General features: G+C 39.4%; 1 protein-coding gene across 5 annotated transcripts in view; it reads left to right on the top strand.

Annotated features, from left to right (window-relative positions):
- Nucleotides 1–5,234: 5,234 nt before the first annotated feature.
- Nucleotides 5,235–21,709, top strand: part of wdfy3 (WD repeat and FYVE domain containing 3) — a 58,860-nt gene continuing 42,385 nt past the window's right edge. For all 5 annotated transcript variants that reach the window (XM_088416153.1, XM_088416146.1, XM_088416137.1 and 2 more), the window contains exons 1-4: nucleotides 5,235–5,571; nucleotides 19,990–20,200; nucleotides 21,001–21,124; nucleotides 21,541–21,650. In XM_088416153.1, coding sequence (XP_088272279.1) covers nucleotides 20,021–20,200; nucleotides 21,001–21,124; nucleotides 21,541–21,650 — 414 coding nt within the window. In that variant the 5' untranslated portion in view covers nucleotides 5,235–5,571; nucleotides 19,990–20,020. The remainder of the gene's footprint in view (nucleotides 5,572–19,989; nucleotides 20,201–21,000; nucleotides 21,125–21,540; nucleotides 21,651–21,709) is intronic.

Below are 21,709 nucleotides of genomic sequence, written 5' to 3'. Positions count from 1 at the left end.
AAAAGTTTCAAGAAAGCCAAGCTTGACAAGAATCGAGAAGTGTGACAATGTGAGGAGGATCAATTCCTTCATTTCCGAGGGGTCACTGAATATTTTTTAAAGTTCAGCCTTCTGAAGCCCATTTCACTTAGCAACATGAACCTTTTTTTCTTTTTTTTTAAATATATACCCTGAAGCCTGTTTCAGCAGTTGACAAGTCTCATCGGCAGACCCACAAAATTGTTTCGGGAAGCCATTCCTGAAATGATACAAGAAGTCTGACGTTTTGGGCTCAATGTGACTATTTCCAGGGATCCTTCAAAGACAAACTCCTTCTAAAGTTTGTCATTTTAGCCCCTTAAGCTCGTTTTACCAAGCAACATGAAATTTGATGGGAATGTCTATCATGAGTAGACCCTGAAAAGATCTCGAAGAAGCCATGCTTGACAAGAAACAAGAAGTGTGACATTGTGATGAGGATCAATTCCTCCATTTCCAAGGGGTCATTGAATATTTTTTAAAGTTCAGCCTTCTGGAGCCCGTTTCACTTAGCAACATAAACTTTAGTGCCTGTCAGGTGCAGATCCACAAAATTGTCTCAGCATGAAATTTGATGGGCACGTCCATCATGAGGAGTCCCCGAAAAGATCTCAAGAAACAATTCCTGAAAAGACACCAAAGGGTTTCCATTTTAAGTTCCATTTGGGTTACTCCACGGGTTCTTCAAAGAAGAACTTCTGCAGTAAACTTTGGTCTCTGTCAGGTGTAGATCCACAAAAATGTCTCAAAATCTCTCAACATGAAATTTGATGGGCATGTCCATCATGAGTGGACCCTAAAAAGATCTCAAAAAACAATTCCTGAAAAAACAACAAAGGGTTTCCATTTTAAATTCCATTTGGCTTACTCCACGGGTTCTTCAATGAAGAACTTCTGCAGTTTTTTTGAAAACACAGCCCTGAAGCATGTTTCACTTCACAATATAACATTTGGTAGACCACTGAGTCATTAATCGACCCACAAAAAGGTCTCGGAAAGCCACGGCTATAAGGAAACAGGAAGTTTGCCGTTTTGGTTCACAGCGGCCTTTTTTTTTTTGTCAATTAATCCAATGCTAATTCACCTTTAAAGACAAACCAGCTGTTCTTCTAATTAGAGTTCAGTCCTTGAATCCCGTTTCACATGTCAACCTGAAATTTGGTGGACAACGTCTAGCACGATTGGACCGCCAAAAAAAAAAAAAAAAATCTCAGAAGCCAGTCTTGAAAAGCCAGTCTCCCATGTTAGAGGTAATTTGATCATTATGTGTGTTTTTCCTTCAAAGGAGTTTGGAAAAAAAAAACCGTGGCGCAGTTCAAAATAACTCAAAAAACTCAAACAACAATTTGAGTATGTTGATTCAAAGTTCACAAAAAGTTTGCCGTTTTGATTGAACGTCCCAGATATACATAGCCATTGGTATGCATACTTGTGCAAACGCATCATCTCACTCGTTTTATTTACTTCCCCTTGTGAAGAAATTGCATGTTTACTTTCAAATGAGTTATACAAGCTCTAGGATACGTGAGTGGAAAGTTTTGCAATGATTTGATTTCTCTTTTGTTTCATCAAAAACATCTGGCATTTGAATCGGGGTGTGCAGACTTTTGATAGCCGCCGCATGTGAAAGATTTGTTGTGTGTGCGTTTTTATTTGCGTGTTTGTGCTTGCTTGCCAATCAGATAAAAAAGAAGACACTTTTGCCAAGTGTGATGAAAGAGGTCTGTAAGATTCAAAATGATGATGATAACGACAATGAAGGTTTGGTTTTATGGGCTTTAGAAATCACATGATTTCTCAAGACTCAGTTGTGTTTAACTTTCCCTTCGGTGCAATAAAAGCAAACACATGAGAAAGTTATTGGCAGGAAAAAGATCATTTGATGACGATAAAAATGAGTAAAAACTAAGAAATTCCCACGCATACGCTATACATCAATCTAAAACAGCAAGTAACCTTTTGGTAAAATTGGGTAAGAAAATCCCTTTTCCTTGGGGAAAAAAAATCTTGCAATGACTTTTTCTTACAAATTATGTCACAAATTTAGATTTTTATTGAAAAATATTTTCTTGTTGAATAAATGTTTTTTTCCTTTAAAAATCTTCAAAATTAAACATTTTTTTCAAACTAAAATAGTTCTTAAAAGAACCTTTTCTTTTAGCAACATTTTTTTCTTGAAAGTTTTTTTTTCTCAAATTACATTTTTCCTCATTTTAATGTGTAATCCCAGTTTTACACAAATATATCTTCACCCCGAAAAAAACTTACAAACTGAAAAAAAACCCTTTAAAAGAATATCATCTGTATTTTTAACCAGTATCAGATTGAATACAACTTTTTGCTTGAACAAGTGCGGCTTTCTTAAAAAAAAAAAATACGGCCTCGTTATGAGAAAAACATCTTTATAAGAAATGTAAACTTTTTCTTAAAAACATTTGGCATAGGGATTTTTATGATTTTTAAAAAAAATCTACAAATTTCTTTCTAAAATAGAAACTAAAAAAGTGAAAAGTATTGAAACTTTTTTCTCATCCATTTTTTTTTCCAGAAAAATGCACAAATTTTTCTAAGATTTCTTTTTAATAAAATTAACTTTGTTTCTTGGGAAATGAGCCTTAATAAACTCATATTAAGAGAATCAGACTGGGAGGATATTGTTTCGCATTTAATGGAAAAATCCACCTGAAACATGCCTTGAGGAGAATTCAATCATTATCGGCATCAACATGAAGAGTCATGTGCCACTCCTGCTTGTTAAAAAAAACAAAAAACCTCTTTCATTTCATGTAAATGGTTTTTGCTTCAGTGAAAGTCAACATCCATTTGTGATCCTTGGCCAACATCCCGAAAAACCAGTAGCAGTTCCTGGAAGCATTCTGATTTAAAATAAAATCCACAGCATCTTCTGATACCACTTTATGGAGTGAGAGGAAATTGGGTTGACTTGTCTATCATGAAAAGACGGACAAAAAATGTAAGGGATCCGTGTTAAAAAACTTAAAAAAAGAGTCACCCAATTGAGTTTGAAAACAAAGTGAGATTTGGTGGGGATGTCTAGGGATGCACATAACTGGTACACCGGTGCACATGCGAGATAGAAATCACTGATGCGTGCTTCACTCTGTGCATTTGTGTACTTAACTTTCCCCCATGACAACAACTGAGCCTGAGCTGCACATTTTTTTTTCCTGAAAAAAGGCACCTCACAAACGGTGCCCTGCTAATGTGGGAGTGACCTGAGAAGGACTTTGAAGAAGACTGCTTCTAAAGATAGAAATTGTGCGTATTAAATACTACGTTCTGGTACTCATGTGAGTGACCCTACTAAAAAATGATGTGCACCCCTGGACATGTCGGTCATAATAGAGTTCACAAAAATGTCTAAGGGAACTGTGTCCATAATATATTGTGAAATTGGCCCTTTTGGTTAAAACGGCCATTTTGCAAGCTTTGTTTGAAAGTTTGAGAAAAAAAATCTGTCCCTGAAAACACTTTCACTGACACATGGGAAAGTTACATGTGTATCAAAACAAATAAACGGGTAAACTAGAAAGACACGTCACAGTAAATGAAGCTATGTTGCCTAAACCAGTGGTACTCAAATTGGGGTACGTGAAGGCATCTCAGAGTGTATGTGGGATTTTAAAAAACAAATCTAATTGAATCCTTTTTAATTCTGTGATAGGAACAGTACGTTTTTCATTTCAAAATTAAGAACAAATTAATTTGAACATGAATCAACATTGCTGAACTGTTGTAGTGACTCCTTTGCAAAATTTTGTATGCTTTTATTTCATCAAGTTTCTTTCAGATTAACATTGTCACTAATGACACGTTTTCAGTTAGTTAGTTTCCTGAAATGTCATGATCATGTTTATCCAGGCGAGAGGCAGATATACAGGCAGACATGTACATCATACAAACATATGGAATTGAAAGAGAATTTGCCAGTACAAATAAGACTTGTACAGCAGTTTCACTTTCACAATTTTAGGTTATGTGGATGTGAAAGCCTGAAGGAAAAAAAGCATGATGATAAACATCCTGAACCACAATTTAAATATTTTGTTAAAGCAACATCCTGTCCATATGTCTGTTCCTTGTAGGAAAGGACAACTTTACTCAAGGAGGTGTTTTCCTGCTAGATTTTACACATCAACAGTTGAGGTTCTGAAAATGGTTACAATACGTTTTTTCTTCAAACTGTTGCCATCTAGAGGAGCCAAAAATTACAACGGGTGGTTCATAAAGCAAGGTTGAGGCTTTATTTTCCAACTAGTTGGCTCCCTTCAAAAAAGAAAACATCAAAACAAACACAAAAAGGCTTGAAAAATAAACAAATTCTTTTAAAAAATTGCAAAAAAAAATTAATCAGAGGAATCTGCCATAGCTGAATCGCAAGTATGCTAAGAATATACTTCAAAGTCTTGTTTTCACTGACCGTGCTCTACTTTACTTTACTCTTCTTGACAAAAGCCCAGTTCCGACTGAGAAATTTACCCGACTCTACTTGCTTTTTTGGTTCCTAGTTGCCCAGTTCCAAAACATGACATAAATGCTTTGCATTTATAATTGATTGGTCAGAGTCAGATTTGATTGTTCAGCAGCGAAAAACGAAAAAAAAAAAAAAACACAGGGACAACAGCCACCATTAACGACGAACAACGAAGAGAAGAAAAATAATGAAAAATGTTATGCTTCCAAAACCTTCCTTTGCTGGACTTGAAGTAAATATCATCTTCTGGTTGATGAAACATTCCAAAACAGCCACAACCCAAGTGCCAGGTACAAAAATTCTTCTCTATTGTAGCTACCCTTTCTCTCACAAGTCTGTTAAGACTGTGAAAACATAAAAAAAAATTGTCACTCACTGTACACTGTTTCTACTTATTGTAAAAAGGGTTTAGGTACCCAGAAAAATGCTGCTACATCTGAAGATTTGTATTTATTACAAATTATAATTCGAAATGTGGATAGTTTTAGCAACACTCGTGGAAATTAGTAGACAAGATTTGCTTTGTGGACCACACAAAATGATGTAGTGGGCCGGATCTAGCCCCCGGGCCTCAGTTTGATATCAGTGTCACCGGGTTCGTTATTTGGCGAGTGGGCTCAAATGGAGGTGGCAGTCTTTACTGTGGCCCAACGGCGCCCTCTTGTGTCCGCTTTTGAGTGTCCTTAGTCGGCCTTGTCTTCTTCCTTCCCCCCCGGCAGATGTCAGCTTCGCTCCTCGGCGTGTCGTCCCCGACGAGCTGGCTGCTCTCTCAGTCAGTGCTCAGCTCTCCTGGAGGGATGCTCGCGGACCGGCTGGTACGTCGAGAAGGTCTACGCTAAGCTTTTTTTGTGTTGTGTATGAGTGCGTGGCTCTTAAGCGAAAAAATAATGGGCACCGGCCGGCGGTGAAGCATCATCGGCGGGAGCGGCGGACCAAGTCGTCCCGCGTATCCCTATGGATGTACGTGGAGGCCGCCCGCCTGGAGCAACTCGACGTGCCGCCGCAGTCCTGCCCTCTCATTCCGGGCCAAGTGTTTTGCTGTGAGCGCTACTCGGCCGGTGAGTCTTGCGTGCTAAACGGAGGTTTTTCGGGGAAGCTAACAGGCTAGCGGGCGACTTAGCACAAACAAGCGCTGTGCATCTCGGCTACTTCCCCACACCCATTTCGGCCTTAATATATTTTATCCGTCGTCGTTTTTTTCCATTCATGTTGTGATAGCTACTGTATTATTTTTCATAACAGAGGGCACATAAATGTCACACTTTATTAAATGTCGCGAGTGATGCTAGCGTGATAAACTGGTGGCTAGCAATCGGACCTCCGTGCACAGGAACGCCGCCTCCCGAGTTGCCTAGACCCGGGAGGTGTTTTATGGCTCGAAGAAGCCCGAAGCGTCGCTGCTACGGAGGCAAGCGAGTAGCCGACACTCGGGGACGCCTCTGATTTAGCAGACAAACATGACGGGGGTGTGGGGGAGGGGTGTTACGGTCACGGTACCGGATGGCTGGCTCGGTTCGAGAGTGACGTTACAGAGGAAATGACTGGCATTTTAGTTCGCTCGCGTCGGGCCTCGGTGCGGTTTTATGGCGGTCGACATGGGATTCGCTGCGGGATTACTACCGGCGACGAGCCTCAGTCTGGTGGAAAATGTGTGCCTGTGTGGAGCTCACTTATCTGTTTCATGTGTAGTAGACACACAGCAGGGTAGTTGACGTATGCCGTCATGGAAACATGCGTTATATATGTGAAAATGAACATGGTCAGATACGTGTTACAAACAGATAGCGGGTTGCGTTCGTGTGTAGCGCAAACGCGATTGTTTACATTTCCTTTAATAGCAACACATTAACGCGTGATTACAGAAACTTGGTGATTTTAAGCATACTGTGACGCAATCACATTTTTCATGTGTAACAGCGATATGATTCTATGCAGCTATATAATACAATAGAAGCATTTTATTGGTTGCGTGTCTGGCACAATCATGGTCATAGTCGTTGCACACCTGTACAATGACAATAAAGTCATCCTATTGTATTTTATTCAACATATGAGGCGTTACATGAGTAACTGTGCGTTACAAAAGAGGCTGTTTACATGTACCATGATGCTACATGTGTAATAGAAATAGGATTTTTTTGTACATGAATATTAGAATCAAATTCAAGCATTCTAAAAATGTCTTGCTACATTGAAAGATGCAGTACCATATACATTGTTTTCAATCGAAGCCTCATGAACCACTTGTGATAGTTTTAAAAAAACATTCCTTTCCACCTTTAGACTGGTTAGCACATCCGCCTCACATGCAGACGTCATGGGTTTGCTTCCAGCTCTGGCCTTCTTGTGTGGAGTTTGCATGTTCTCCCCACGCCTGTGTGGCTTTCCTCCCAGATTCCCACTCTATATCCACTATATTGCCTGTATACTTTATATTGTCCAACCATCCATTCTTTTTTCATAGCTGCTTATTTTCCCTAGGGCCACTGGCTTGCTGATGCCTATCCCAGCTGTCTTCAGGTTGAACAACAATTCACACACCCAATCACACCTTAGAACAATTTAGAGTGTCCGATATACCTAGCATGCTTATTTTTAGAATGTGGGTGGAAGCTGGAGTGCCTGGACAGAACCCCCACGGGCTCGGGAAGAACATGCCGGAGTGAGCTGGAATTGAACTCTATACTCTGAACTGTGAGGCAGATGTGTTAACCACTCTTCTACTGAGCCACCCACTCAATATTGTCCTAAGGTGTTATTGTGAGTGTGAAAGGTTGTTCATCAGTGTGTTCCTTGCAATTGGCTGGTGTACCACACTTACTTCCTAAAGTCAGCTGGGATAGGCTCCAGCAAGTCTGTGACACTCATCAGGATAGGTGATAAAGATAATGAATGGATGTATCTTTGAACCAAATGTGCCATCCAGAGGAGTAAAAAAATGACCAAAAGTAGTTTGTGAGGCTTCACGTTCCCATCGTTATTATCGATGTTACACCAATATTTGCAGCCGCACCATTTATTCGAAACTTATGACAAGTTTCAGAAGTATAATTCTAACATATGACGTGCAAGCTACTTATGATTTCACATGTGGAAGTGAAACATGTTTAAAATCCACAGTAGAAACATGGTTATGTTTAATGTGTGGTAGGAACAAAAGTCGGCATGTGTTTTGAATATACATGGTATTAAACCTGATGTTACATGTAAAATGTCGAACAGAAGTATGTAATTGTTTACACATTTATTAACATTTGGTAAACTTTATTAAACCTATTATGTCACACAGTCTACTTTCTAGTCGGTAAAATATGCCTAGGGTTCATGTATCAGTAATTTGTATTAAAAATTAGTGACAGGAACAGTACATTTAAAATTACAAGCAAATACATTGGAACATGACTTTATTGCATACATATTAAAAATTAGTAACAAAATAGTATAGTAAGTGCTACAAATAAACAATATACATGTATATAGTTGAATAACATCATAAATAAGAAAAAAGGAAAAAGGAAATTTTATTTACCTCTGGAGGGACATGACTTGAGCTAGTTATTCCCTAGCGCTGGTAGCCTAGCCTAGCCTTCTTCATATTTCTTGATTATCTCCAGCTTCATTTCCATACTAACCATCTTCTTAAGTCTCCCTATAACATCACTAGTCAATCGTGACTAACCAATTAAAGTTTGAATAAAGCACTAAAATGCACAATAAATATGATATTGTAAGCACTCACGCAAAATCAAGTCTTTAGCATATCGGCATCTTAGTGACACCATGGCGCCGAACAATAGCAGACCAGCATCTTAGTGATGCCGACCAATAGCAGACCAGCATCTTAGGCGCGGCGTGACACCGCCCAATAGAAGACCAGCATTTAGTGACATATGCAGTGACGCATGTTGTGACTTATGAGCGTGGTGCGACTCGCAGTCATATGCACACACACTGACTGCCAGGTTTGAATTTGGTAATTGTGCTTGATGCCGTAAAGCGGGAAAAATGCCGTAAAGAGGGAATGGAAAAAACTTACGATTCCATGTCGTAATGTGAAAAAAAACGTAAGTCAGGGACGCCGTAACACAGGGATACACTGCCGTATTAACTAGGAACAGAAGTTAGAAGTGTAATGTACGTCATCTTTCAAACATCATGTAACAAGTCTCATACTATTACAAATTACACGCGTAACAGAAAAAAGCGTGATATAAGATACGTTACATATAACAGAAACATAATGACAGACTGCTTATATAGTACAACAGACTCATAATAGCAGGTTACGAATGAGGCAGAAACTTAATGACAGATTACATACAGTATGTGCGTGAGATGTGTCGAACTTAAGTCACTTACAGTGACGTTGGTTGACACGTCGCACCCGAAGCAAACTTCCCTCGCATGTGTATGTGCAGTCACACACTCGGGCCGTGTGTAAACTGCTGCTTGTTGTGCTTCTTGAGAAGAGGCAGCCATAGAAGCGTGAGAGGAAAAAATAATAATTAGCGCCCGGGGGAGCTTGTTGTCCCGCTCGTCACCTGAGTAAAAAAAAAAAATAAAAAATCGTGCTGCAATTTTCTTGTTTTGCTGGTGGGTGGAATCACTCCAGATTAAAATTTTGAATCTTTTTTTTTTTTTTTTTTGACAGAAGACAGCACTCTTCAGTGTTTTGTAACAGTCAGTCTTTTTTAAAGTAAACATTTTGTTTTCAATATGAAATCAAGACACCTGTTTCAAAACATGCTTATGATTGCTGATATGTAATGTTTGTTACAGTGAATATGTGATCCCAAAACACTTAAATATAGTTTATACTAAATTAATATGCTCACAAGAATTCCTGCACATTGCTAAAATACATGGTAATAAAAAATATACGTTTTATATTTTTTAATATATCAGCTATGTAAACTTTGATAATCAATTAATCTGGTAATTATTTTCTGAATTAATCAATGAATCAGATTTGAAAAAGTTTTGTTTATCATTTGTTTATTCAAATACAGGACATTATTTCAAATTGTTAGTGAAAAAAAACTCATTATGATTCAGTTATATCCTTGGTACTTAACATGTTGGACAATAGGGTAGGATCATTGTTTTCAAAGTGAATGCAAAGGTTATTTAAGTTTTACTTCAACAAAATTTTCTTTTTCATAGAGGGCGACAGAAAGTGTAGAGTAATTATGAATTGCACGCTGAAATGTTGAGGATTTGGACAATTTTATATGAAAAATGCTAATGCTCTAAATGATTCATTGATGAACAAAAATCATTTACGATTAATTTTGATTATTCATTAGTTTTCATTTATCAATTAACCATTGCAACTCTAGTGGCCTGATATTGGGCCACGGACCAGTAGTTTGGGATCTAGAAGACCAAAAACACAAATGTAAGGGCATATATTCTTTATCCTCTGCCGAAAGACTTCTGTGAAATACTGGCCCCTGTTGGCCAAGTAGTGCACATTAGGAGAAGGTACAATGAATTCACTCATTCACTTCTATTGTTAGCTATTTTGGTCAAAAATCACAATGAACTGGGATGGCAGTGAATGAATTAACTTATTCACTTTCTTGATGTCTATAGCAGTCAATGGCAGTAAGTTGAATGTGATGCGAAAAGCTCTTAAAAATTCTTTACGTTCTATTTACTATGTTCTATTTACTCGTTGAAGAGCATTTACTACTTTTGCCTGTCACTCGTCACTGGCATGGATAAATGAACAAATAAACATTATTTGGAGAAAATAAACACAAATCTTTTGCAGAACAATTCAATAACATTGAAACAGTGGTTGTGAATCACTGCTTTTAGGATTTGCCTTGCAGCCATCGCAGATTTTACCTCCAATCACAAGAAAATACCCCCTGGTGTTTTGGAACTGGTTTTTCCGGTGTCTCGCATTTTTAAAATCATCTTTATTATTTGACATGACACAAGTTGCGAGATAGTAGAGCAAGTAAATGAGTGGCAAGGTTCATCTGACCTGGTTTTGTTTCCTTCTTGTAAAACGTTTGGGATCGGACCCAATGGGGACTTTGGGCGAACGGGTGTGGCCCAAGCTACAAGGCTCCCGCTGTTAAACGAGCATTACGAGTGACACTCCAGTTACGTGACAGAGAGGCAAACACGCCACAAGAAAAGGCAGCGCTGCAACAAAACCACCAATGGTATCTTTTTACTTGCTCGAGGGCTTCTTAGGGCGGAGAATGTAAACTTGTACAGTTTCCAAGTCGGAGTCTGGAATTACACTGCTGATCTTAATTACCATTTTCTACTGTTTATTTTCAATTTGTTTCATTCACTGGATACATGAAATGAAATGAATTTTAGGTCTCAACCTTTAATCTATTATCAAAATGATCATTAATTCATTCAATTATACATTTATTGTCGAGTTGCACCTCTAAATATAACAATTACAATGTGAATTATAGGCAGAACATTTGACTCTTTTACAATACTTTGTTCTTTAGTATGCTTTTAACGTAACTTTAACATAACAACCGTGAAAAATCTGCAAAAATCAACCATTTTCTTAAATATAATATCGACTTAAATAATTATGTAAGGGAGAAATGTTTGATTGTCATTATCTTTCGCTTTAATGTGTTTGAAAAACAATGAGTAAAAAAAGTGTTTCTTTCATAAAGTGTCATGGAAAGTCAACTTTTGGAGCTTTAACCCATCTTCCAATGTTGATTTCGCATCCTAAACACTCCCAATTGTTATTTTCTAAGCATTCCTTGCTTATTTTGCGCTCTTGCACCAGCCCCATTCGTGCAGATGAGAACAGCTTGAAATGCGCTTATGAGCAAGACAGGAGCAATTCGTACCCCCCCGCGCGCACTACCTGTGCTAGAGAAAATACACACCTCTCTTATCCACGTCTTTTAGTTTCTTTTTGGTTGAGGAGGAGAGATTTTGCATCGAGTTGGCCAAGTAAACAGCCACGCTTCGTTTATTAGCTACAATGTTTTACTGTAGAAATGCTGAATTGGCCAAAATGTGTCTTTGGGAGCACGCAGCTAGACAATTAGCGTCAGTAGTAAATAGTTAATCCGTGGGCGGACCTATTGTTATAAAAACTGGGTTCCTATGGGGACTGATTTGATAGGAGGAACGCGTGTTTGTGAGAGTGATGTATTGACGATATTTCACATTTTAATGTCAGTAAAACACCTGTTTTTGAACCTCGTATTCACGCTGTTTGAATAGTCTCTAGAAATATCGGTACCATAAAACTCATATTTAATCAGAAATTAAATTGACAATTCACAGAAAGTAATTTATATGCACATATTACACTGTGGAAATAATAACATGTAATGTTATAGGCCCTTTAAAGTGCTTACGTATACCAGCTGAATCAATTGCTCACCTGATTATTCTGTTGGACTCTGTTTGATTTAAAAAAAAATCACTGCAGCTCTACTTACATGTGCTTTAGTAACATAAAGACAAATATAAATTACAGCTTTTGCTTAATGACAATGATACATGTGTAGCACAAACTTATTCTATCTTGAATAGTACATACCACTGGTGTAAGCCATTATTTTGGATTTATGAATATTTTGCTCTACACCAGCAATACTATAAAATACTGGCCTTGGTTTGAATCAGTGGGATGTATTACTTATAAGTCCAGTCCAATTTGTTGAACTCATTCAGCGAGTGAATCCTGATGGATCTTGCACACGTACGTTGGAAGGTGATGTACTGTATATTACATACAAGACCGTGACTCATGTTTGCGCTTGAAAGTAACAATCACTGTAAATTTGGTTCACTTTTGACAACATAACACAGAGTACTTTGTGAAAACTGCACTTAAGTTCTCCACCCCCTATTTTCACACCTAAATGGCCCATTCCTCTGGGCGCACTGGCCACTTGCCTCCGCCAGTTCTTATTTCAAAGCCGCGTGCACCCCACCGGTGTCAGGGGGGGATCAGCACCAGACCCTGCAGGCCACAAACACACGCACGCGCGCGCGCGCACACACACACACACACACACACACACAGCGGGCCGGCTGGCAAACAAAGCCACTGGCACTGCCATGCTTCTCCTCTTCTCACGCCGATGCGAAGGGGAGGCATGACACCGGCGTCACTGGCACTGCTTCTTGTAGAAAAGACATCACAGAAGGAAGGAAAGGAAGAGGAGTGAGAATCTAACGAGAAAAACATCCCAAAATATTAATTGTCCCTGTGTGAAGAATAGGGATGCTGGCCGGGCACCTAGAGAATAGCAGGTAGGGATTAAAAACAACAGCCTGTCTCTGCGGCAACAGGGATGTTTACTGTGCTTGTGCTGCACGCTTGCCGTGTTTTGTTTTTCTCGAATTGCATCTCCCATTCGATCCTGTCCGCCGCACCCATTAACATTGTGGCCCGACATTAACATGGACGCAGCGATGCATGGGAGATGGTCTGGATCAGCAACCCAGCAGGCGGGAGGCAGTCACAAGCCATGATGATGTGGATGATGATGATGATGATGTGGAATTGTGCACCAGCCTTAAGATGTGAGTCTTTCTCATGAAGAGCAGCCAGGTCCCACTGTTTCCCAGGCAGCTTTGTGTTGTGTTTGTAGTGGAGATAACAGTCACGGCTTTAAAACAATGGTGACAAATCCAGTCGTTTACTCCAGGACAAAGAAACAGCCCATGTGTAAACTCAGTTTTTTCCCTCACCTTAATTGTATCAGGACTCTGCTCTTTGGTTGAAGATTTGCTACCTCAAGAGAAGTTGGAATAGTCTTGATTATGTCATGTTTAAGTTGAATTTGATGGTCCGGATTCCAAACTCAGATCCAAACTTTGCTGATCTGAAACGGGGGCACTCCCACCCAGGAAGTTATTAGATGTTTTGAACGTTATTTTTTTGTGTGTTCAAGGATGTTCCAATCACATTTTTGGCATCCTAGTCACTTGATTTTGAGTGCTCTGCCGATATGATTCTGGTTTCAGTGTATACAATGATTTTAAAAAGTCCTGGCTTCAGAACAGTTAAAACTGTCAGTGACAAGAGCTGTCAATCACTCATTGACAAATTTGAGATAACATTAAATGTGAAATTTGTGTGACTGTAGATTTTCTAATGGCTAATGTGGAAGTCATAGTCCTAAAACAGGTCCTCGAGTAATTTGAGTACCTTGATTAAAACATGCTTGAGGCATTTTTTTGTTTTTTGCCTTGCTTGTTTTACACATCAGAAAAAAGGTATCACTCAACAATTATTAATGCTCTGCATGACAGTAAAAAATGCCACAAATACAGTGAGAAGGCCAACTTCAAAATTGTTCACCAAACAGTTGGACGCAAGTGCCATGGCATGCTTTAATTTTGAAGTTTAATTTTGAAGTTCCCATCAGAATGTCACAGTATAATAACATGCTGTTTCAGCTGGCAAGTTCGTCTCATAGACTCTGAATATTTGGTTAAAACATAGAAAAAGAGATCTGAATACCAACAAGAATTGATAGCTGCATCCCTAGAAGATAGCATGGCTAACTAGAATTATTACACCTGTCACAATAAATACTTCATAGCCAAAAAAAAGCACACTGTATTTTATTTAATGCAAAAAAGTGTTCACTCGCTATTTTGCGCTTCATCTCCCGTGCTCTCAGTGCTTTGTGTTTTTCATTTAAAAAAACATATTGAGGAGAGACAGAGAGACGCACAATGAGAGTTCCCTGCATGCCAAAAAGATACTTTGACTGTGATTGCACATGCTACGGGCACTCCTCGGATGTCGACCTAGAGTGGAGCCAATTGCTGAGCAAACGTTATAACAGGGATGCAGAGTGTCCACTCAAAATTCCAATGTATTACAAAAGCATTCTAGGTAACATCTTCACAACATTTTCTTTCTTTCTCACCGCTGTCCTTCTGCAGCAGTTCTCACTCGCGTATGAGCTTCACTCAGAAAAAGCTCAGAGTAACAGTCAACAGCTTGAACATGACTGGCCAGGCAATCTGTCATTCAGCTCACGGGCAAGACGCATCTTGGCTCCTGGCGCGGCCAAACAATGAGGGCAGGAAATGTAATCCGATCCTGCCCAGGAGTTGTAATCCACTCCTGCCTTCATTGATCCATGAGGGCGATTTTCACATTTCAAAAATTGTGGTACCCCCATACACATGCATGAACATTTCTGAGGGGTGGATAGGTCATACTTTGCAGATCTCACTTTTTCCCGGGGGATTTTCGGTCCCCATAAACTGCGACAAACGAGGGAACACTGTATGACCATTTGCATGCATTTGTTTGTCATCAATGTTTGCTTATGTCATCAATGTATACTTGACCTATTTCTTCCCTCTTTTGTCAACTTATTTGCCACTGTGTGCATGGGCTCTCACTATTGGATACAAATTTCACAAGCATTTGCACACACACTCATGGAAGGACTGGCGTTTGAAAAACGATTCAGTTCTACTTCTCCTGTTGGCTTTGATTTTCCTTTATATTTGATTTAATTTAAAGGCGCGTTCCGTATCAAATTTTTGTAGTGATTTTCTTCAGAGTTTTTTATCACTTCTTTTCTTTTTACATTTCTGTAACTTTCCTACGCATTGGAAAAAATGTTCTTTTTTCCAAACAATCCAAACAATTGGATTGCAGTTGGGGACTTTAAACGTCCATAACAGTGAATGAGTTTAACATCACATCCCCGTCCCGAATTTCCGTTAGCCATCCCCTTTAACACAGCTGTCATGCTTGATTCTACGACGACCAGATTGACCTGATCTGACCCGGCCTCTGTGCCAGACAGGGAGAAAACTTTATTTTTACAGGTTGCATAAAAAGTGCTGCAGACAGCCTGCTTTGAATGGATTTGAATCTGTTTTGAATCTGTTTTGTCAGAAAGTGTGTGCACAACATTGCAAAATGTTTATATATGGCGTGTTAATGAATTTCAGGTTAGTCTTTTATCTAAATGTCGCTGTCAAACCGAAGCTCCCCGGTGCCCACGTTCTCCCGGCAAAGCGCGAGACGTTCCTGCAGTTACGTCACGTTCTCGCACTCCTTTGAAGACGTCGGGTTTTTCCGGGATGTGTTGCTGCCTTCATCTCGCTCACAAGTTGCCGCTAACTCCATGGGAGACGCTCATCGTATTTGACGTACACTTTGAACAGCGTCGGGAGGCTCGCTGAGGAGTTCGCATTCCACAGACGCATTCGGCTGACTTGTTTTGATTGTTGGGGAAATCAAAGTAATTTGTTCACAAAAAGCTGCTCTAGACTGGCTGAGCTCCTATTGGAAGCAGGTAGTGCTACAAGCTGACATAGCAAAACAAATTTGATCCAAAAAAAACTTATCTTTAAATACACACATTGTTCAAAGTCAGCGATTCCACAACTGCAGAACTAGCCCCCAATAACCGAACTTTTACAACTGAAGCATGCCGAGGACTTAGAAAGTGCTGCTATCACTTTACCTACTTCGCTTTAGCTGTGTTAGATTAGTCTGCGTACCCTCTCCTTTAGATTTAGCTGTCTGTGTGTAGCTTTAGCCATGTAGCTTAGTATAGCTTTACTTGCGTAGGATGTCTTTGGCAACAAAGCTTTGTCTGCATGACTTTACCCAGGGAAGGCTTAATTTTGGGAACAGAACCAATAAAGAAAAATTCTCTCTCTCCTTTGCTTGTTTGTCCATGTGTGCCGTATGCTGCCTTCTTGTTTAACATTTGTTCAGCCTGGTTTGCGGTCCCGGCCCTTTGCCCGGTGTTGATGCTCATGGAGTTATTTACATGCAGTTTCTGTGTCTCGGATCCTTCTTGTTTCATGTGTCGAGTGAACATAAAGACTGTCATATTGGATGTGTCACTTGAAATGGCTCGGCTCATGTGATTTTGGAGGGCTTTTATTTTGTCTGAATCAGGGTCTATTTATAACATGTCACCAGGTGCCGTGACGCCAGTCGTCCCTGCGATGTTCTTACAGCCATGACTCAGGGAGCATCATGCTGATTTGGGGAGGGGGGGGGGGGGGGGGGGGTAATAATAATTGTCTTATTTTCCCCAGACATTTTGTGTTGTACTGACAATCTTTCAAAACTTTCTATTTTAGCCGGTCTGGCTTCGCGCATGCTAAATGCTTAGCTGCTTGCTTAGCATCTTTGTGTTTTAGCATTGAAGGATCTGAATGTGAAATACAATTAAAGAAACTGAAGGAGACATCATGAGTGCTAGAAGTCTTTGATGGGTCAGTCATTACGATCCTAAACTTCACTTCCTGTCCTGTCAATTTGAGGAACTGTGAACCACAATAGCAGCAGATTTTTTTTCATATCCTGTTTCAAGTCTTTTCTATTCCTGAGTGAATGCGGACACAAGCATCAAGACTACACGCATGGACGCGTCTGTTGATTTAATGGAGTGAGCGCCGTGTGTGCTTCCTTTAAGGCATATGTACACAAAATGGCCTGTTTGTACAATTTGAAGTTAGATGCAGATTACTTACGTCCAATTTACTCTCAGAGGTTTAATATGGATTGAGAAGTAATCAATCAATAATAGTACATGCAACACAAGAATCAAGTGAAACAATAGCACATAAAACATGCAATTGGCATATTCGTTGATCTTAAACCATTGGACATCATTATTTCTGGTATATTTTTCACTAAGTTAGATAAATTTGCTATTTGGGAATTGTGCATGATTGGGTTACCACTTATTTGGACTTGCTGTAGCAGTTTGTGATGATTGACAATCACTGCTAATCATTCCTGAATATTACTTGTGGTATCATCCAGGGCTCAGTATTGGGGCCCAAGTTATTCATTATGTACTGCACATCGATGATATTTGTAAGTACTGCAAACAATTAATCTGTGACAATTGTTGACATTACAATAATTATACCGGTATGTATTTTGAACTGTAGCGTTTGGTTATTAATGATCTTGAAGCTAGGGGTGGGATCTAGATCAGACAGCAGTGCTCAATGCTCAAATCTGATTTTGTTTTCCAATATTATTTCGTATTTTTTCAGTGCAGAATTGTGATGTTTGTCGCTTGTTAGTCACATGCAGATCGGATGAAAGCGACCTGGCATGTTCAGACTGAAGTCAGATGACAAAAGATCGGATACGGATCGGTTGCAGGACCACATACAGTACTGTATACCCAAGTGGCTTGGGTCGCATTTGAAAAATGGCAAGTGTTGCTCAAACGACCATTACATGTTCAGATACAAATCCCGTAGGCGCAAAAAAATCTGAATTGGATCACTTCAAACTGCTGTGTGTACGTAGCCCTCGTATGACTTCTTCCTACTTTTTTGTTTTCTTTTGGAATTATTCTGTTGTAGAGATGTGTTTGTTTTGGTGTGTGTGTGTGTTGTTTTAACGGGTACATGTTAGAAATACACTTCAAACTACTTTGATGAAACTACCTGCTGCTTGCTTTCATTTCATCTGTAATCTAACATGCAGAAAACCACTGTCCCTAAATATTAATTAACTTTACCAGTCAAATATGTCAGGTAGGGTACTGAATACTAATATGATACTGTCTAGATGTTTTTCTCATGATTTTATTGGGCATGCACAAATACCACTTTTCAGACTGAGCCGTTACGTGAGGCTATTTTTCCCCAGATTTTTTTTTTTTCTCCCTTGGCCTTCTGAGGGCTTGGTTCAGTTGATACCGTAGTGAATTTGTGAAGCCCTTAAAGAATCTTTTGTCATAAAAGGCTAAATACACTTGACTTAACTATTTCATAATGATGAAAATGTGTGAATTTTATAGTATCACCAATATGAAACTTTTGAGTGGGTTTGGTGCAACCCTAGCAATTTTCCAAAGAAAAGCATCTCCAATACAAACCAATATCTATGTAGACGAAATAGATTCAAATTTATGAACATTAATTCACAAAATTAAATAATTTCATTTCTCAGAATAGTATTCTATACAGACCTTTTTCATATTCAGATATTGTTGTAGTAAGGGCAATACAAAGATGATTATACAATTAAACAATAATACAAATTTATTGGAAATTGGGAATTCTAATGTCAGTGCCTTGTGCTGATGTTTATGTGTAAGAAGGAATGAAGAAATGTTTAATAACATACAGACGTGGCAAATTTGAACTGTTGTTTACGGTTTCTCACGACTGATTCTCCCCCGCTTTCCTGTGGTACTGCAAAATATGCTCACTCGGTTAGACAATAATTTTTTCCCGTCGATATTTTTATTTTTTAACTGCAGAGATAATTTGCATCCGTTCTTTGTTCTGAATTTCGGCTTTGATAACATCTCCTAGCAACCGTCTAGCTTGTGAACAGTTGCCAGAAAAGCAGCCAGAAGTATACTGACAAACTATACTGCAGATGTTATTAAACATCAAAGAGATTGGCAGCTTGTTTGTGAAGATCAACCTTCTGCTGTGGACTGACGCATTGATCTGTTTGAATTTATTCATAATTTAACGTGTGAAACATCAGCCAACTAAGCTTTGAGATCAAACAGTAATCCAACTGATTCTCACCCTTGTTTTTTTCCTGGGAACTGCTTTTGTTCCATAGTACAAATAATAACTTTAGGTGGCTTTGTAATAGATTCCAAGTATTACCAAACAACCATCCATTTTCTTTAGTCGCTCACAAGGGTTGCTGGCGTGCTGGTGCCTATCCCAGCCGTCTTCGGGCAGCAAGTGGGGGACAAGTGGTACAATGCTGGGTGGGGTGGTTTACAAGGCGTGTTTACAATAGTTGCCAACTCTTTCTACGTCATTTTTTTGTCAGCAAGCGGCAAAATGGATATGTGTGGCTTTTGCTGCTTGATTCATATTACACAAACAGAAAATTAACCAGAATACTGTGTTTCGACTTGTGGGGGTGCATTGAACATAGCAATGTAAAGCAAGTTTTTGGGTTGACTTATTAAAGCAAGTTATGCACAAGCTATGAAAAAAAGTTCAATCTTTGAATGTTAAATTTACATTAGAATTGTATTAGTATGCACCATTTTTGTGTGATTTATAGTGTTATTTCTTTATGAAGTAGCTTTAGGTGGTTTACCAAATAAAGCAGGGGTGTCTAACTCATATTTATCAGGGGCCGCATTGTAGTTATAATTTTTGTCAGAGGGCCGGTATAATTGTGAAATCAAATCAATTTTAGGTGTGTTTGTCACACTTCTAACTAGTTTTGAAATAAGAGCCCGGTAAAAATTGTTCAAAAGAGATATTGGGAACAAAAAGTGCTTGTTATTTTTACCCCCAAATTTTGAAATGTTGAGGACAACTTGCAAATTTGGTATTTTAACCAGAAATTTGAAGTTTGCCCAGAATTTCGCGGGCCACATAAATTGATGTGGCCGGCCGGAACTGGCCCCCGGGCCTTGAGTTTGACACCAATGAAATATAGTGTCCAACACGTGTTTTGCATAGTCTCCCAAGAGCTTGCGTGAGTCTCATGAGCATTATTGGGTTGTGTTCAGGGCGAGCTTCGTCCTGAGCAAGCCTCTGAAGATGAACATGGTGAAGAGGATCATGGGGCGGCCGCGTCAGGAGGAGTGCAGCCCCCAGGACAATGCCCTGGGCTTGATGCACCTACGCCGCCTCTTCTCCGAACTCTGCCACCCTCCCAGGCACATGACGCAGAAGGAGCAGGAAGAGAAGCTCTACATGATGCTACCGGTCTTCAACAGGGTAAGTGAAGCCATTAACAAAATAGCTTGAATATATCAATTTCCCCCCAGAATATTCTTATACGATGGCCGCAACAAATGCTAAGACTGGCTAATGGTTAAACATTTAACAGCCGTTTACTAACCTGAGCTCAAGGCAGCTGATTCTATCTTTATTTGCTGACACTCGCATCACTCAGCAGGCCCAGCCCCGCCTTTTAAAGCCATACACAATCATGGTGCGAATTAATCAAATACAGTAGTGCACAACTTGAACATAGCTACCACAAGTGGATAATGATAATAATACCGACATATCACAAGATTTTATTTGTATCTGATTAGTTTATTGGTTAATCAAGTAGAATAATTAGTTCCATTAAATTGTATTAACTTATTCCCAACTGTCTATTGGACTTTTTTTTTGACCAATTAGGTTTCAGCATTTGTGTTGCTATGCCGATATAATCTGTCTAGGGTTTTCACAATTGGTACTGCTGGCTGTCGAACTTCATCTTTCAAATTAGTGTCATTATATTCAACAGTAGTATCATTTTACCATCCACTGAAGATCAGAGCCAAAACTGCAACAACCACCTCGGACTGGCAAAAAATGCTTCTAATGATTTGCACATATTAATACATTTAATAATTAGAATCTCTGGTGAATATGAAATCAGACGCAACCGGTTTGCTTTTTGTATGTTGCATGTTTTTGGTCACATTATTAGCTAAACATTTGCGGCGAACAGCTGCAGGTCATTCACATGGCGTTGTTGTGGGCTCTTATAAAGTTTTTTTTTAACGTGTGTCCACTCTCAGGTGTTTGGAAATGCGGCGCCCAGCAGCATGACAGAGAAGTTCTCGGACCTGCTGCAGTTCACCACGCAGGTGTCACGCCTCATGGTGACCGAGATCAGGCGCAGGGCCTCCAACAAATCCACCGGTCAGTGCATAGTTGAGCACACCCTGAACTTGTTATTAGCCAATGGCAGGGCACCTATACACAATCAAGCATTCTCAAACAGCTAAGGATCATTTTGAATATTTAGTGACACAAAAGTGACATAGCAAAAAGCAGCCTTTTGACAAATTTTGAAAAATTCAAATGCAGTTCCTGTAAAAAGAAGGCTTTCTGCCTATTGTACTCTAATTATATCCCACCGTGTCATTTTGGGTGGGTCTTTTCAACACAAATAATAATATTATCCTAAATAAGGATTAAAGTTGAAGAATACGAAATAATAATTTAAAATTAATCCACATCATAATACATTATTTATAGCGCCCTAAACACCTGACTTTCCTCCAGTGAAATGTTCTCCTGTACTAAAATTTGTGAATTTGTGCTTGTGTGTACAGAGGCGGCCAGCCGGGCCATCGTTCAATTCCTTGAGGTGAATCAAAGCGAGGAGGCCAGTCGCGGCTGGATGCTCCTCACCACCATCAACCTGTTGGCTTCCTCGGGGCAGGTTGGTGCAACACAACCTTGTACTTTGCTTAGCTGAGTCTTGGCAAATGTCTGAGAGGG

Source organism: Hippichthys cyanospilos, chromosome 1 (genome assembly GCF_059441005.1).
Source record: "Hippichthys cyanospilos isolate Australia breed blue-spotted pipefish chromosome 1, RoL_Hcya_1.0, whole genome shotgun sequence".
NCBI lineage: Eukaryota > Metazoa > Chordata > Actinopteri > Syngnathiformes > Syngnathidae > Hippichthys > Hippichthys cyanospilos.
The sequence above is the reverse complement of the archived record's forward strand: the minus strand, read 5'-3'. Positions and strand labels throughout refer to the sequence as shown.